This window comes from Myripristis murdjan, chromosome 9 (genome assembly GCF_902150065.1).
Source record: "Myripristis murdjan chromosome 9, fMyrMur1.1, whole genome shotgun sequence".
NCBI classification, from domain to species: domain Eukaryota; kingdom Metazoa; phylum Chordata; class Actinopteri; order Holocentriformes; family Holocentridae; genus Myripristis; species Myripristis murdjan.
Genome location: NC_043988.1, coordinates 23,306,543 through 23,322,800, shown reverse-complemented (window position 1 = coordinate 23,322,800; position 16,258 = coordinate 23,306,543). Strand labels below are relative to the sequence as shown.

Genomic DNA, 16,258 nt, shown 5'->3' with positions numbered 1-16,258 from the left:
TGCATTCAGTTGGCAGTATGTGCTCAAATTTTGAGCGCCTCTTATCTGTCAATCAAATCAATGTGCGTTGCTCTAAGCAGTCAGTCTGCCTTGCCTGGCTGCAACCAGCCGACCACGTCAAGGCCATTTGTTTTGGCTGTTTGTGATTGCCAGACTTGTGATTTCCTTTGGTGTTTCTGCTTGAAAAGCAAAACATTCTGATCTTAACCTTAACCCAGTTTAAAACATTTGCTAGAAAACAACAAAAAGGTAACACAAGGTAACTAGTAATCTGTAACCTACTCCATTTCAAAAGTAACCATCCCAACACTCTCTTGCCCTTTAATGTGAAGTTGGCATGCTATAGGAAAAGGTAAACCATGATGGAAGTATATGTATACTGTGTATTTTGTGTCTGTGGCATCAGATCAGTCGACAATGTAGATTATTTATCATACACAGAAGAGTCTGACCATAAGCTTCTAGACAGGAAGAAAAAAAAAAGATCTGGGCAGCGGTCTGGAGTAGCTACTGTGTGATGTTTACCATCTCTCTGTGCCACAGTTGAAAAAAATAAAGGTTTCTCAGAGCACACATCTGTCTGGTCTCTCTCTCTCTCTCCCTCACACACACAAATACACTCTCTAGCTCCCTCCCTTTCAAAATTACTGTTTTTCTCTTTGTCTGTCTATCGTCGTTCTGGATCTCTGGCTCGGAGCTCATTCAGACAGTCGGTCTGTCTCGGTCTAGGCTGTAGCTCCAGGCTCTGGCACAAAGCAGCAGCAGGCAGCACAAGGAGAAGACGTTTGTTAACTGCAAACAAACAGCAGCAGCAGCAGCAGCAATGAGGCCCTTCCAGCTGTAGCGCCTTAGTGGTTTTGTTCTCTGTTGGCCCACATACACCTGTAGCCAAGAGGAACACAGAAATAAAAACAGACATGTTGTTGTTTTTTCAGTGCTGCAGAAGGCTTTCATGGGCTACTGCAATGGAATTGAAGTAAACAGATAGATAGATAGATAGATAGATAGATAGATAGATAGATAGATAGATAGATAGATTCCTGAAACTGTTACGTAACCAGTAACAATCTATTGAACTTGCAGGTTGCGTATGTATTTTTCTTTTTCTTGTTAATACAGGTTTTTTAAACTTGTTTGCTTGATAGATGGAGACCCAGAGAGAAGTGATTTTAGACAGCACAAATCTGATACATCTCAGAGACCATCCGTATAGCCTATAAACAAAGTAGGTCAATGATTAAGCCAACAATAACCTTAGAACTTGATTGTAACCGCACTACCTTAAATTAGCCGTGACTATTATGTTTACTTAAAGCACATAATGAAAGATTCAACATTTACATTCTTGAGAAAATTGATTTTTTGATTTTTTTTTTTCTTTTCTGGGGCATGAGTGATTTTTTTTTTTCTTCTCCCACATAAATGGGTCAAGACCGGCCACAATTGCTGCTACTACTGATGCTGTTAGGATTTACATGTTAGAACAGAGAAGTTAACACTGCCTGACAAGAAGCTGACCTGCACAGACAAATAGCACAGTGACACTGCCGCAGGATATATACATGCTAAGAAAATCTTTTGTGCAGTTTTTATCATGAATATAAAATAATTGTTAAGAATGCATTACTTACATTCTTTTGCATTTTAAAAGATATTGCACTTTGACCTCTGCTGCAGCTAGAGCTAGGTTTTGTGTTTGGTCATAGAGGAATACAACAGTCATCAAGAAAACACAGAGGTATCACAAGCCCTGCTCTTTCTCAAATCACTCTCCTCACATGATTGTTCGATGCCAGTTCATTTACAGTTTTGACAGTGCTTGGAAAGAAAATGAATAGACAGTGCTAGCGTTTAAGGGAAATTTGAAGCTCCCATTTGCCCCTCAGTGCAGTTCTTAATGGCCAAGGAAAGTCCCTTTATGAAAAGACTTGCATCTTTACTCTTTGTGTTACTATAACTCTGCGAGAGTAAAGCTTCCTTTGTTCTTAGAATACTGAGCAATTAACTAACATCAGACTGTGTGTGTGTGTGTGTGTGTGTGTGTATGTGTGTGTGTGTGTGTGTGTGTGTGTGTGTGTGTGTGTGTGTGTGTGTGTGTGTGTGGGTACACATGCACACACCTGCGTAAGCCTGTGCATGCCTGTTAATGCTTGTGTGTTCGTGAGAGCAGTATGCAGCTGAGAGTGTGTATGACCAGTGGATCAATGAGGACCGAACTGTTGCAAAGAAAAAGTGAGGTGAGTTCCTCTGAAGTCTCCCACCTCTTTGATGTATGCCTCTTTACTGTCAGTTTCAGCTCACAGGCAACCGCAGCACACACATTTCCTTTACCTGCTGCTCACATTCTTGCTGACCCCAGTTTTGCAATAACTCAACTCTAGTTCCAGTTCACTTACTTTCTATCAGGCCAAGTGTGTGTAAGAGTACACATATGTGCTGTATATAGGACACCATGCATAAGTTTTCATTTATTTCTCCAATGAGTTACTCAATGGTATATTTAGAGTGTGCAAGAATTTGGAAGCTCCTGCAAGGTTTCTTAAACTAAACAGTTGGTGCATGCAAACTGAATATGCTACTGAGTTTCCCAACAATTTATGTCTGATGTGAAGTGCAAACCCAGCACTCTGGAGCAGAGCAAGGTTGTGTTATTGTTTCCTAATAGATAACAGCCTCCCATTTCTACTTGGATGTACAAAACTAGAACTGAGCACACTCCCCACTGATGCACAGATCTCTCTGGCCCCAGCTGCCAGTACACTGAAAACAAAGGAGAGCTCTCTCCAGCAGGGCCCCCCAGCCTCCCATCTCCCCTGCCCCAACCTCAGCCCTGCTCCTGGCTCTAGTCATTGTGCAAGCTGTCGCATAAGGCAGCTGGTGTATGGGCGGTAAAAGGTCAATGCCTGGAAAGACCACATGTCATAAGCATCATTATGTCGCAACTACTCTACTCTCTCTTTCTGTCGGTTTCACATCTCTCTTCCAGTCATTTGGTCTCAGTTTCTGACACCCACTTTTTACGCTGTACCGCTTTTCCTAGTACTGTGGGCATGCAAAATAGGTGCGGTATTGCAGCATGCCTGTGTGCAACATTTCCTGCTTATACTATCTCTGACCACTATGCAGTAGCTTCCTTCTGTCAGCTGCATCATAGCTAATGTGGTTCAGTGAGTGGCGGTGCCCACGTGTAAAGCTGTGTCAATCACAGATGCACAGGAGAAACAACATTTTGGACAAGAGAGAATGAGTTTGGTTTCAAACATTTATTCAGAAAACATGAAAAACATGTACAGTTAAAATTGATATTGCATTGTTTTCCCTGCAAATCTTAAAGTAAAATCATAGTCCATGAAAATAATTTTCATGTCCACTCACAGGTACAGAAATAGCTCAAATGAGGAATTGCAAGCAAATGTCTCTGCTTCTTCCCAGTCCTTCCTCTTAGCTGCACTGGGAATTTTTCAAAGAAAAATAAAGTCCATTTATTCATCTTCAGGTACCATCTTGAGGTGCAATGTCTCCTTTTGTCTATTCTGATGAACTCCAATCCAGTGTACACGCTTAAGTCCACTTCTTGCCCTGTCTCTCTCTCTCTCTCTCTGGCCACTCCATTTTTAGCTCCTTCATTTGGTTCAGGGCAGACACTGGCTCACCTCACATCAACTTTCCCTGTGTGCTGCACAGCAGACTCCAACTCAGCTCCTCATCAGTGTCCATCAGACCTTCCTTCCTGAAAGTGTCTCAATCCATGAACACCCGACCCAGTCCACCCTTGACCTCTGAACTTTAACCCCACCTCAGGGTAATCCAGAATCAACGTGCTGACCCAGTATGCACCGGGAGCAGGGGAGAGGTTATAGCCACAGCCTCCTAATCCAGGCAAGGGAGGCAGCAAGGCTTGAAACCCCCAACTGAGGCTCTGCTCCTTTACTTTCTTTTCATCACCTTCATTGTCATCACATGAACCACTGCCTCAGCGCTCTGGCAGAGTGATGGCAGGCACCCAGTCGCACACACTGCGGCTCTCTTCGCAGAACAGACTCAGCTTGTCCAGAGCAGGGTCCTTCCATGGGTCTGCACTGGGGCTCTGCAATGAGAAACACAGGGAAGCATTAGACTTGTGACACCTGCATCAGAGAAGCAGATACGCAGAGCGTGCAGACAATGCAGATAGCAGGGGTGATGCATGCATGATTCACTGAACGCTGACTACTGGCTCGTGACTCGTGGAACATACCGTGACGAGAATGCAGTGCGCGTCCTTGGGCTCGCCGGTTGCGTCCGCGCCTACTATCTCAGCCAGGCGCCCGATGTCGTTCACGCGCACCACGTTGATGTCGTTGTCGAAGCAGAAAGCCTGGATGAGGGTGAAGTGGATCTGAAGAGCGATGTCACACTCGTATTCCTCATCGGTGGCCAGGACGCAGAATGCCACGCTGTCTGGGTCACTGTAGAGAGAGAAACAATTAAGATCAGAAAATATTTTCTTGCACGTTTCAAGATATCTAAAATATATATATCCATGTAAAAATGTTAAAGCACCTCAGAAATTGTAATACTTACACATTCATAACTTTGGCAGACTCGTAAACTCCGACTGTAAGGTAGTCCTGCTTCTTTGCAGCGACCAGCAGCTCTTCCAGGGATGTGCCTGCACTTTGCACCCTGACAAAGAAATTTAAAAAATCATAAGCAGACTGACACATTTTCTAAATCACATGAAGACAGCATTAAAATCAGTAGCAGGGCTGGTATATCCGCTTCTGTGATATTTACCTATCTGTGTTTTCCATTGCGTTCTCTTGTCCGTGGATCTCCTCCAGAGTCATAATTGTAATCCAAATGCGATCGCGTTTTGCAATGAACAGAAGTAGGTTGTGCTGTTCTCTATGTAGGGCTCTTGCGTTATTCTGAGCTCGGAACAGGCTGTGGGTGGTTTTATAGCAGGGCAGCGTAGTTTCTCGGCAAGGGGCGGTGTTTTCCGCTCCTGCCCTCTACCGTTGGCTCAGAGCAGCCGGAATGAGGAAAGCAAAAGTCCCCAGACAGTTACGGTGATCTTGTTGACAGCCCCACGTGGGGCAGGATTACAACCTTTCAAGAAATCCCCCCACCTACCATCCCCCCTCCCACACACACTCACTTGCCTTGTTGTCAACATCCAACATCACCACAGTGTACAAAAACTAAAAGTCCTGTTTACTATGGATTTCTAAAGGCTGCAGGCTGTGCCTGCGCTGATTATGACTCAGGAATGGAGTGAAGGGTGAATCCACCCTAAACTCACTTTACCCACCCGTTTTATTTGCCTTACTTTTTTAATGGAGTTTACCCAAATGTTTAGGGCAGGCCAACAGCTTTACGACCTAAATTCATAACCCATAAGTAGTAGCTATCAAGCAGGTGCAAGTTATATGAGGACTTACATGAGTGGTTATGTGACTATATAGCTGTTACCTGATTATATTGGTGCTTGTTTGCCCTGTAGGGTGCTAATGACTGGGGGCCAAAGCCTTGCCACAGTCGCTACAGAGATGCCTGCAGCAGCCCGCCCTAGCCTTGTGTTCGTTGTGAGTTATATAATTGTTATGCATGTAGGCTACTGTAGGGCATGTGGTGTTTTCCCATGGCAGTTATAAAACAAGGGACCTAGAGGACTGTGGACCAAGACAAATAAGACGGCCACAGGGGGACAATACAACCTAATTAATATGTGTCTAGATCAGGGATTTCAATTGATCTAAATTTGATAAGACTAATTTTTATGATTTAGTGCACTGTACATATTGCAAGTGGGTACAACAAAAGAGGGGAGAGTGAAGATCAGAATAGGCTTGTCAGCTTTATTAATAGTGGCTCCCCACCTTGCTGTGGACCCCCTGGAGCCCGCTCAAGTACCACTGGACATCCCCTCTCTTACACTTGGGAAAGCTGATCAAAATATTCCCTAATTCCTCCTCAGCTTCCCCTAGTCTTGCTTAGCATTTGCATCATCGCTGTAAACAGTAAACACTTGCATGTTGTGGGTGAACCAGCATGTTCCCAGAAGCGTGCTATTTAGTCTGCCGTGTTTATAGTCTACCCGGAGTAACAGATTTGTCCTGCAAAGTGAGATCTGCAAGCTTGCCCTGACCTGAATAGGCGGAGGATTTCTTCAGGGCGAAATGTTTGGAGGAGTGACCAGAACAGCTTGTGACCGGCACACGCCACTGTTGTGTTAGTCCATTCAAAAGGCAGCCTGCACATAATTGCCAGTTTTTCTTGACGCGTGTCGATTCACCGCCGAGACAACAGCGACTCTGTTGTCAGGACAATGCCCTCGTCCTCCACCTGCCCTCGTTTCTTCTGGAGGAGTGTGTGTGTGTGTGTGTGTGTGTGTGTGTGTGTGTGTTCTTATCATCCCAGTCCAATCCATTCAGGGGCCTCCGGCAGATGTGCGGGGCCCCCCCACTGGAAAGCGCCACGTGCCGGGGCGAGTGCGCCGTTAGGCCAATTGAAACTCAACTGACTCTTATCGGGGGGGATTCTGTGTTTTTACATTCAACACCATTCAACTCAGACAGGTGCCTGTGGCTGTGCATTTTTGTGCACCGGTTTATTTGTCTTGAATCAGCTGTCTTGGCTAATTATTGAGCAGATTTACAATGCGTGGCTTAGACTTAGAAAACAAGAGCCTTAGTAAGTGAATATAAGGTATTACACCATAAGAGATGAAGAAAAAAAAAAAACATAAAGTAGGCCCACAATGACATCACTATATAGTCACCAATAAGTAGCCCAGACACACTACAGGCTATAATAAGTCTCAAATATATGATTATTATGGGGATTTTTTTTTTTTTTTTATCAGGGTAGGTTAGGGACAGTTACTCGAATGATGAGTCCAATTATGTATATTTATGAACCTTATAGACATTTATTGGTCTGCAAGTGGGTCTGTTTATTTGACCATGTGACAGCCGGTATCCTCTGCACACACTCTGATGAGCTGAGTTGACCCCAGTGTTGACAAAAAAGATCCTCTTCTCTGTGCGCTCAGTGTCAGATTTTGAGCCAACACTGCCACCTGCTGGTGATAGGCAGCGTGACCTTTCCTCTACATAACTAGCCTGAACATGTTGAATAAGCTTGTGACTCATGATCCCTCCCCGCACTTGTGAGTCATCAGCCCATATGCTGTTATTACCCAAAGCTGAGGATACTTCTAAATGCAGACCAATTATCATCTGCCTGGCATGGGAGTTTAGCTTTAAGCATAAATGTGATCTGGGCAATGAATCAAAAGAAGCTGAAATTAATGGGTGAAAATGCAACATGCCTCCAATCAGCTTTAGAAATAAATTATAACTATGTGTCCTTAAAACCTACATTCTTAATGAAAATTGCAAAAAAAAAAAAAAAAAAAAAAAAAAAAAAAATTCAGTTCAGGCTCTCAAACTCTCATGCAGTTTCTTAATGCAACAATTTTCAAACTGTGGGTCCTGACCCCCTGGTGGGTCCCATTGTGGAGACAGGTGGGTCGTGGGAAGGCTGCATCAGTGTGTTCTTTCAACAGTGACAAAGGATGGAAATTTTAGGCATAATTTTTACATCCATCAGCACCACCTAAAGCACCATGGACCATGATGTCTGGCATAAGCAACAGTCGCTGGAGAATGGTAGTACCCTTCTTAACTACCTGGCAGTGTGGACAAATATTTAAACCCAAGAGCAGCCAGTGTGCTGCCTAAAAACAATGGTAAGGATCACAATCTCCCATGAGCAACTGATGGTGGTTTTTTTTTTTTTTTTTTTTTTGCCAAGCAAGTGTGGTACCACTGATTCACTACAAATTGAAATGGCACGTAATGACATGATGGAAAGCCAATACCCAGCACTCACCTTTACCGCTTAACCTTCAACCGACACTCCCAAGTGTTAATGTCTTACTGTAAAAATGTGCACTTGGGTGGGAGGCCTACTGTAGGAAAGCTTTCCTGGATTATGAAATGTTATAGATAATGAAACAGAAAATAGCGTGAGCAGTTTTACAATATTAGTTTCATGGGAGGGGAAAATAGTCAATACTGCACAAAGGTAAAATGATAATAAGATGTGTGTAATGTTTCAACACAATGTGGATCTTGCTTGAAAAAGACCAAGATCAAGTAGCGGCCAAGATTAAGCATTGAGGTATCTTTTTTCATTTGTTTATGAATAATGCTACCCAAAGGAATAGTCAAAGGTTCATGTTGATATATAAAAAGTTTATTATTATTATTCTGGATATTCAGAGACATGTCTTATACATACATACATAAAGAATTCAAATGTAAGGAAGAGCTACAATCATTTAAGCTTATTTACATTCCATAATTGGACTATGGCAAACATCAGTGCATATTTTTTTTTTTTTTTAACATGATCAACATTTAAAATCTCAGCAAAATGCAAATCCAATACCATTTAGATTCCATTTAGCACTGACAGCAATATAACAAATGCACAAACATAAAATAAAGTAAAAAATGCCTCACTGACAAAACAGGTCATTACATTTTTTGAATATAATATTTTACTGCAACAGTTTACTGAACAAATATATTAAACCCCATTTCTGACACACAGCTGTCAAGAGGTATTTCAGACAAGATTTTGAGGGGCAAGAGCAGTTCCCAAAAGTTGTAAAAGAACAGGTAACAAGGATAAATTGAGGGTCAGTTAACAATGGCAAAAATAAGTGGCGAAGTGACTTTCTATCTCAGACTTTTTTTTCTTCTTCTTGCTTTGCTGTACAACATAAAAACCAAAACATTCCAAAATTAAAAAGGAGCATGATTACCCTTGTTACAAGGGAATTACTAAGAAACTTTACAAGTCTTCTAAATGGCCAAATGTCCTGCAATGGCTAAAGCAGTACAGTGGTCAAACAACCACTTTGATCAAGCATCATGACAATAAAGCATTCTATACTGTGCTATGCTATGGGTGTTATTCGCTGACTGTGCAAACTATTAATTCACTATGTTTTCATAATTATTCATTGTGGGAGAATAAGTTCAATCCCCAGCATCTAGACATGTTGGAGACAGTTAAAGACAGGTAGAGACTGTAGTCAGTCAAGACTCTCCCTTGGATTTGGTGACACCGGGGCAACAATAAGGCCATTAAGTCATTTTTTTTTTTTTTTTACCATCTGGTCAATGAAAAAGGTCTCTTGGGGGTGGCGCAAATTCACAAGGTAATTTGCGCCACTTTTTTCAGGTTGTCAAGAATCCCTAGTACTTACATATCTTGTGGTCTCAATAAAAGAAAACGTACTGCCCTGCATATTGCCTCTGCAATTTTCTACTCTCTATTATATAAACAACACTGCCTTAATCTGGATATTCTCAGAGGTCCTTTCTGATCAGTTCAACAGGGAAATCATAACAAAGTGCTCACAAAAGAACAGTAGTATGTCAGAAGACTATTACAGAGGAAAAGTAGGAACAGACAGATAGATCATATATGTTGACAATTATTTTCCCTTCCTCCTTTCATTACGTCTTAGCTTCCCTTTTGGCATGTAAAGCCATTTGGGAATATGGCTCCCTCTGCTGGCTGGATCTACCCACATCTACATCTCATCTGAACGGTGTTGCTGTAAAATTACAGACGTGGGTTTCCGGTCAATCCAGTTCTCTTTAGATCCTGGGACTTCATAGGCCACAGCGGACGCCACGACAGCATCAATGGATCCCTCTTGAAAGTTTCCGACTCCACCGGCCGACCCTGGCTTCATCTCAGCTGCCTGAGCAGGATTGGGGAAGTCTGCTGAGGAGTTGCTGTTGACACCTGTTTCCGAGTCTGGCTGCTCCACCCTCTGGTAGTCTGGAGTGTGGTTGTTCTGACCACCAGCGAAAATGGCCTTGGTGTTCTCCACTGTAGCCTGTGGCATCAGGAAGTTCTCTTGCTGTTCAGAGTCAATGTTGGATATGACATCTGTGTTTTCTGACGGAACCGAGCGTAAGGCCCTGGACACGACTGCAAGAATGGAGGACAAACAATTTCATGTAGCTAGTGGAATGACAATTTGTCAGCTGCAAAGCCATATCCTTGCAGAAGATATTCATAAAATCTCAGAAACACAGTCACCTATGTATAAAATTACATGGAAAGATGTCACAGAACTATTCAGCAGAAAATGATTATTATTTTCAGTTTGAAAATGAATGAATGTCTTTATTATCTTCATATTTTAGGTAAAATGTACACCTGACTGTATGACTTCCCTGACTCCGATTTCTATAGCACAACAGCAATGTCTCAAAGCCCGTCTCGTTTCATTGCGCTATCAGTCTTTTTTCTACCGCTGTAGCAGGTCATATTTTCTGTTTTGTTTTGTTTTCATTTCTTTATTGTGGTCCTACATTGTTTTCATACTTCTACCAAGTCTTTTTTTGGATCTGTCATTGCCGTTTTATTGTTTTGTTGTTGGATGGCTATAAAGTGTGCGAAGACACAATGGTGCGATATTGCACTTTAAAAATAAACTGACTTTGGAAGGTGAGTGGAATATTAAATAAAATAAAAATGTACGTGGTGTGTACCAAAATATGCCTTGGCAAACAAAGTTAAAACAAAACAAAGGCTTTTACATCTTGAGACAACTTACTGGAGGAGGGTGTGTAGAGCTCCTTCTGCCCTGTGTTGCTGCCAAATGGGTTGACTGAAGGAAAGACAATGAGGCAGAAAGAGAGCAGGAACACCTGAAAGGCAAAAGTGAGAAGGAAGTGAAAAAATGTGGCATGAACAAAATCCTTCTTCTAAAGAATCAGGAACCCAACATTCAATATGACAACAATATTAGATGCGAGCGGGTAAGTGGTTAGTGTGAGTGAGTGATCGGGGAGAGTAAGCGATTAACTGAGGTGAACAAAGTAGCACTATATCTATCTATATCTATCTATCTATCTGGTGGTATTCTTACCATAACACAAGTGCTGGTTGTGCTTGTCTTCATAGTCGACATTTTCATCATTGCCTGCAGCTTCCTCAGTTGCTCTATCAGGGATCTGCATGAACCAGAAGAGAAAAAGATAAATATTTAGTGTATTTATGACAGAGGCTGCTACCACAGTAAAGCAAAAGCAACACCTCTGTGTGAGTAATCTTACATGTTCTGTTTCTGAAGCAGTTGGACTTTCTTCTGGAGTTCCAGATTGTGTGCTGTGCAGATGGCAACCCTGTGGTAAGCAGTACATCATTAAAATCCACAAATATTTTTATCCAAACATAGATTTGAAATCATCAGTCAATCTGTCACATAAAAAAGGAGACTAACTAAATAATCTCTAAGTGTGGTTAAAAATTTATATTTTGTCCAGTAAATCAAAGGGATCTAGGGCAAATTATTGCTCAGTTTTTCCTCGAGGTCACAGTTTAATACCTAGCGTCCTTGGGTGTTTTGAAAGGTGCTATATAAATCTAAGTTATTATTATTATTATTATTATTAGTTAGCATAGCTACCCAGTTTGCTGTTTTACCAAGACGCCATACATGTGGGATTACAGAGTTACATGAAATTTGTTGACAAATCGAATCATAGAGTTTCACTTCTTGAAGCCATCTTAAAATTTGGCCCCTAGCCCTAACCCTCCTTAAAAACAAAACCTGCAAAAACACAGGCTAAATCAGAGCTACATTATCACCATGGCTTCTTGAGCTCACCCCATCCATGAACTCATTTCCAGACATGGCTTAGCCTTTCCTTGGAGAAGTGCCAACAAATCAAGGCCTTGTTAGACAGCCGAGAGGTTGTGTTAAGAAATCACTAAGACTCTTGTGTGTTTGAAAGATCTATGATTAGTCCATTTTAAAGTTTACCAATTTTGTATTTATTGTTTTATTTGGGCCCATTTCTTCTTTGTGACTGTAACACTGGCTCTGAGAGTGAAAGCCAAAAGAAATCACAGAACGTGGGCTTAACAACAAGAAAAATCTTACCCTGCCATTTTGAATAAATCCCACCATGAAATTAGGTAACTACAATGTTGCGATATGGGTTGTACAGGCAAGTGTAAATAGTCTAATTCTGCATTTAATTCATGTGCAAATTATTCCTACAATCTGTGTTCCATTTTAGTTGCTCTGGCAGTAGTTAAACTCAGACAACATATGCTCTTCATAGCCTTCTGTTACCGACGCTTGCTCAACCGGGTAAAATTGGTTCTAATGGAGCCATGCAGTCCAGTCAGATGACTGTTAACAATGGTCTTGACTGGTTTTGACTATTTTTTTAATGGTTTTGATTTCAAAACAGGATGCATAATTATCCACAATAACTACATCCATATTTGACAGATTAATCTGCCACCTACATTCAAGGAACTGAGCCAGACAGATGCAAATTAGCAAAATAGTTTGCAATAGGTTGCATCATATTGGCCCATAGACAACTCTTTTCTTGATCAATCATGGAGTAACTTCATTTTCTCACCTGTTTTCCAGTCCATCAACATAGACCTTCTTCTTCTTGCGGCTCTCCTGAGCAGACTGCTTGTTGCGGATCTTCCTCCTCACCCTCTTCAAGGTTCTCTCCTCTGCCTGTGACGCAGAGAGGAAGGTATCATGAGATTGAGATGACAGGTGATGAAGTGCATATAACAGTCTTAAGCAGCTGTGCCTCAGAGCAGAAAGACACAGACTGACAATATTTACACCTACTTAATATTCATCAAGAAAAAGTTTTATTATCACATAAAGCTGTAACCAACAACATAAAGTACAACCTACACTGTAAGAACCACAGCTTCCTATGTAACAATTACTGTGAGAATTAATTCAACAATGATTAGGACTACTGAGTTTGATTATGTGCATTATTACCTTTGTCAGAGGCATGTGTGTGGGAATGGTTGCCCCTTCTTTTGCCAAAAGCCGCTTCTCCTCCTCAGTCAACACAATCTCCTTAAACTGGAACTGCAGTGAAGAAGGACAATTTTTTCTCAATGACCCTTTGTTTTTAGTGGTTATTCTGCATGAAAACAAATGGTGCCACTAGATGGCGCCAAAGTGACAGTATGCACCATGTAATATTCTTTTGTCTATGAACCAGCTCACCATTAAAACTGGAAACAGACTTATGACACATCTTTAACTGAATATTTGAGGCTTCATTACACTCTCCTTAAGGTATTTTCTGCAAACTTGCTGGTGTAGTCCCATTAATGTAGAAATCCACTGATGATGAATTAAAAGCGTACCTGGTCTGTTTTTGAATCATGTGTTGAATCCTCTATGGCCAAAGTGCATGGCAGCTCATCAGTCAAATCCTCCTCCATTGTCTCCTCAGACTCCAGATCATCTGATGGAAAAGCAAATGATGCATATTTAAAACATACTCAAATCTGGAAATCATGGTCCACTGCTTTCATCTCATTCTCTTTGATATTTTCCCCCAGTATTAGCTGTTTTTCAAAGCACACATTCTGAAATAAATGATGAGAGATAATGAATTTGGCCCACCACACATACCCAAATCAATGAAGACATCAGTATCTGGCTTCTCTGCCCTCACACTCTGCAGGAAATCCAGCTCCCTCCCTGAACCCTGCAGCAGAGAGTAGCTATGATCTGCCTGAACTGCGACGGCCTCTAGGTTCTCTGTCTGCAGCTCTCCTGGGGTCGTGGCGGGGTCTGAGTATACTGGGCTGGGCTGAGAGAAGCTGGGGCTGGGCACAAGGTCAGAGTCACTGCCCTGGGGGCTCGGGCACCCCAGAGGGTTGTTGTTTCCAACACCGCCAGCTGTGCTGCTATCGTCAGAGATGCCGCTGTCACTGCCCAGGGGAGAGTGGGAGGGGCAGATGGCAGCTGTGCTGTCGTCTCCCTCGAGCAAACTGGACAGAAAGTCCTCAGTATCCATGCCTGTCAGCATCTGGGAAAAGAAGAAAGCATTACAGTCATTTGAAAGTCTTAAATAGGCAAGTCATCAGGGTTATGCTTTAAGTTGCTATATGGCTTTCTGGTTATTTCTAATTTTGTTGGGATAGCAACTACTCTTTAAAACGTCCAGCTTGAGAATAAGTGCTCACTTATTTCAACCTCTTAATACTATTATGAGTGATTGCAATTTTGAATGTAGAGCAAAGGGTTGTTAGCCTGGGTAAAAAATAATTGATAATAGTGGGGCAGTGAGTTTCAGGAGGTAAAGCGGACGCCTGGTAGTCAGCCTCTGCCATGCCTCTTTTTTTGTGTCTTGGAGTTATCTCACTTGTAAAGCACTTCTCAGACTTTGTTTAGAGTAAGCAGAGTAAGTACTAAGTAGAATAAACAGATAGCCTAATGTTTTTGTTACAACTACTGATCTTGCTGCATGGCCAGGAGGCGAATCACTCTCAAGAGCTTTTAGCTTAAGATTATGCTCATACAAAGTCTGAAAATACAGATAAGTAGTATTTTGAATCATCTGATTGTAAACAAGAGCAATATATCAAATGTTGTCTTGGCTAACAGCAATTAAACCACGTTAACCCTTCGTTTATAGTCTTTTGGCAGACTTCTGGGGACAGGGGTTATCAATATGTGTAAGTAAACCTGATCAAGTAAAAACTTAGGCATCTGAAAGTCTTACATCCTGCTCAGAGAGCCAGTCTTCAATGAGTCCTTGCCCATCAGGGAAGAAGGGCTCAGTGGTCCCATTCTCTGCACCCTGGAAGAGAAGCCCTAATAGCTCTGCTCCATCCATGTCTGGAAGGTCCTCTGTCAGTGACATCTATATAAACACAGCAGCATACAACAGGCCATAGATGTGATATCATGAATCATGTGATAACTGATTAATTCCTGCACAGGCTGCTACCACAGGTGATGAACACAGATGATGTGGAGAGTAGTGAAACCATCCTTTAGGGCCCCAATGTCAGCAAGCATTTACCCTGCTGAAGTGTCTCTGAGCAAGAAAATGACTCAGTGGCACTGTTTGGAAGTAGTGATATGTCTGACACTGACTTTCAATATCCTCTCACCCATAATGACCAACCCTGCTAAGAATAACCTTTCTGTATGAAAAGGTTAAGCTCTTCAGAGAGCCATGTCTTAAGATTATTATTATTTTTAAACAAAAGTTCATGTTATTTTTACTCTATTGGTAATTTTTGCAGTTGTATGAAGAGAAACATTACACAAAAAGGGCTATACATTTGCAAATCTCACAATCAGCCAAATACTGACTGCAAGAATATTACTGGACAGATGACAATATTGCTTGTTAAGGCTGATATGAGACAAGTCAAGCAGAGAGAATAAGAAAAAGAAAAAAAAAAAAAAAAAAACAGTACCAATGAGAACCTACTTGCATTGCTTAGATGGTACAAGTCATACGAATAAGATAGGATGGTCAGTATGGAGAGGATATGTCACACCACTAGTGGTAAATTACACTCACTACACTGACATGTAAACAGCTTAACGTTGCATCATCGCCTGACTGCTAACATGACATCATCCTCTGCTATGCCCCGCCCACACATGCCACAGTCATGAGACCGGCCTGGCTGCTTACAAACACCATGAATATCATGTGTCAAAACAAATAAGACGCACCACCAGTCATACCATGCAACCACAATTGCTGATTTGTATTTCTAATGGGAAAATGTGAAAAGCAGAGTCCGGATGGAGGCTGTGTGTAATCTTATTGTCTCACAGCAAGAATGCACTTTCCAAGATGTGCATGACCTACTTATTTAGTAGCGGGCAAGAAGCAATGTGATCAATGAAGGGCTTATTTAAAACAGTGCACAATGAAAATCCATTAGGCAGAAAGAAGGAAATTACCAAACAGCGTTAGCAAGGCAGCTAACGCTAGCCGGATATTTTGATAAGCATGTTCTGGGCTTTTATTGTCTAGAGGGCGTGGTCGTCGGTGACACACGACAGAATAAAAAAGAACAGAAACAGTTCATAATGCTGTTTATTTTCTTACCTTTCTATGTCAGCAGACAAAATAGCATTCAGGTGACTGTATCCGTGAGGTTCTGGTTTTCTCTGCTCAGCGTTTCGTTCACTTGTGCTACCGCGTCTCCGGTCAGATGTCTTACCCAGGAAATCACCTTCCAACAAGGCAAAATTTGCGTCATCACGTAAAGACAACTCTGCGTACGTGCGTCTTCTACTGGTCCTTATGGGAAATGTAGTATCCTCAGCACTGGTGGTTCAATACTCCCTAGGTGCTGTGACACAGTGGAGTTTTTCTTGTACAAATAGGTAGATAGATAGATAGATAGATAGATAGATAGA

General features: G+C 41.9%; 2 protein-coding genes across 2 annotated transcripts; both read right to left on the bottom strand.

Annotated features, from left to right (window-relative positions):
• Nucleotides 1-3,244: 3,244 nt before the first annotated feature.
• Nucleotides 3,245-4,894, bottom strand: gadd45ga (growth arrest and DNA-damage-inducible, gamma a). Its single transcript, XM_030061185.1, has 4 exons — nucleotides 4,777-4,894; nucleotides 4,564-4,665; nucleotides 4,238-4,448; nucleotides 3,245-4,087 (listed from the first exon to the last, which is right to left on the bottom strand). The coding sequence occupies exons 1-4, from the start codon at nucleotides 4,827-4,829 to the stop codon at nucleotides 3,974-3,976; spliced, it is 480 nt and encodes a 159-aa protein (XP_029917045.1). The 5' UTR covers nucleotides 4,830-4,894; the 3' UTR covers nucleotides 3,245-3,973.
• A 3,429-nt stretch (nucleotides 4,895-8,323) lies between these two features.
• creb3l3l (cAMP responsive element binding protein 3-like 3 like) lies at nucleotides 8,324-16,088 on the bottom strand. The gene is made up of 10 exons (XM_030060528.1): nucleotides 15,945-16,088; nucleotides 14,592-14,732; nucleotides 13,496-13,895; nucleotides 13,225-13,325; nucleotides 12,848-12,940; nucleotides 12,459-12,565; nucleotides 11,136-11,204; nucleotides 10,949-11,033; nucleotides 10,634-10,727; nucleotides 8,324-10,002 (listed from the first exon to the last, which is right to left on the bottom strand). Exons 2-10 carry the CDS (start codon nucleotides 14,730-14,732, stop codon nucleotides 9,596-9,598), a joined length of 1,497 nt encoding a protein of 498 aa, XP_029916388.1. The 5' UTR covers nucleotides 15,945-16,088; the 3' UTR covers nucleotides 8,324-9,595.
• Between the last annotated feature and the right edge of the window lie 170 nt (nucleotides 16,089-16,258).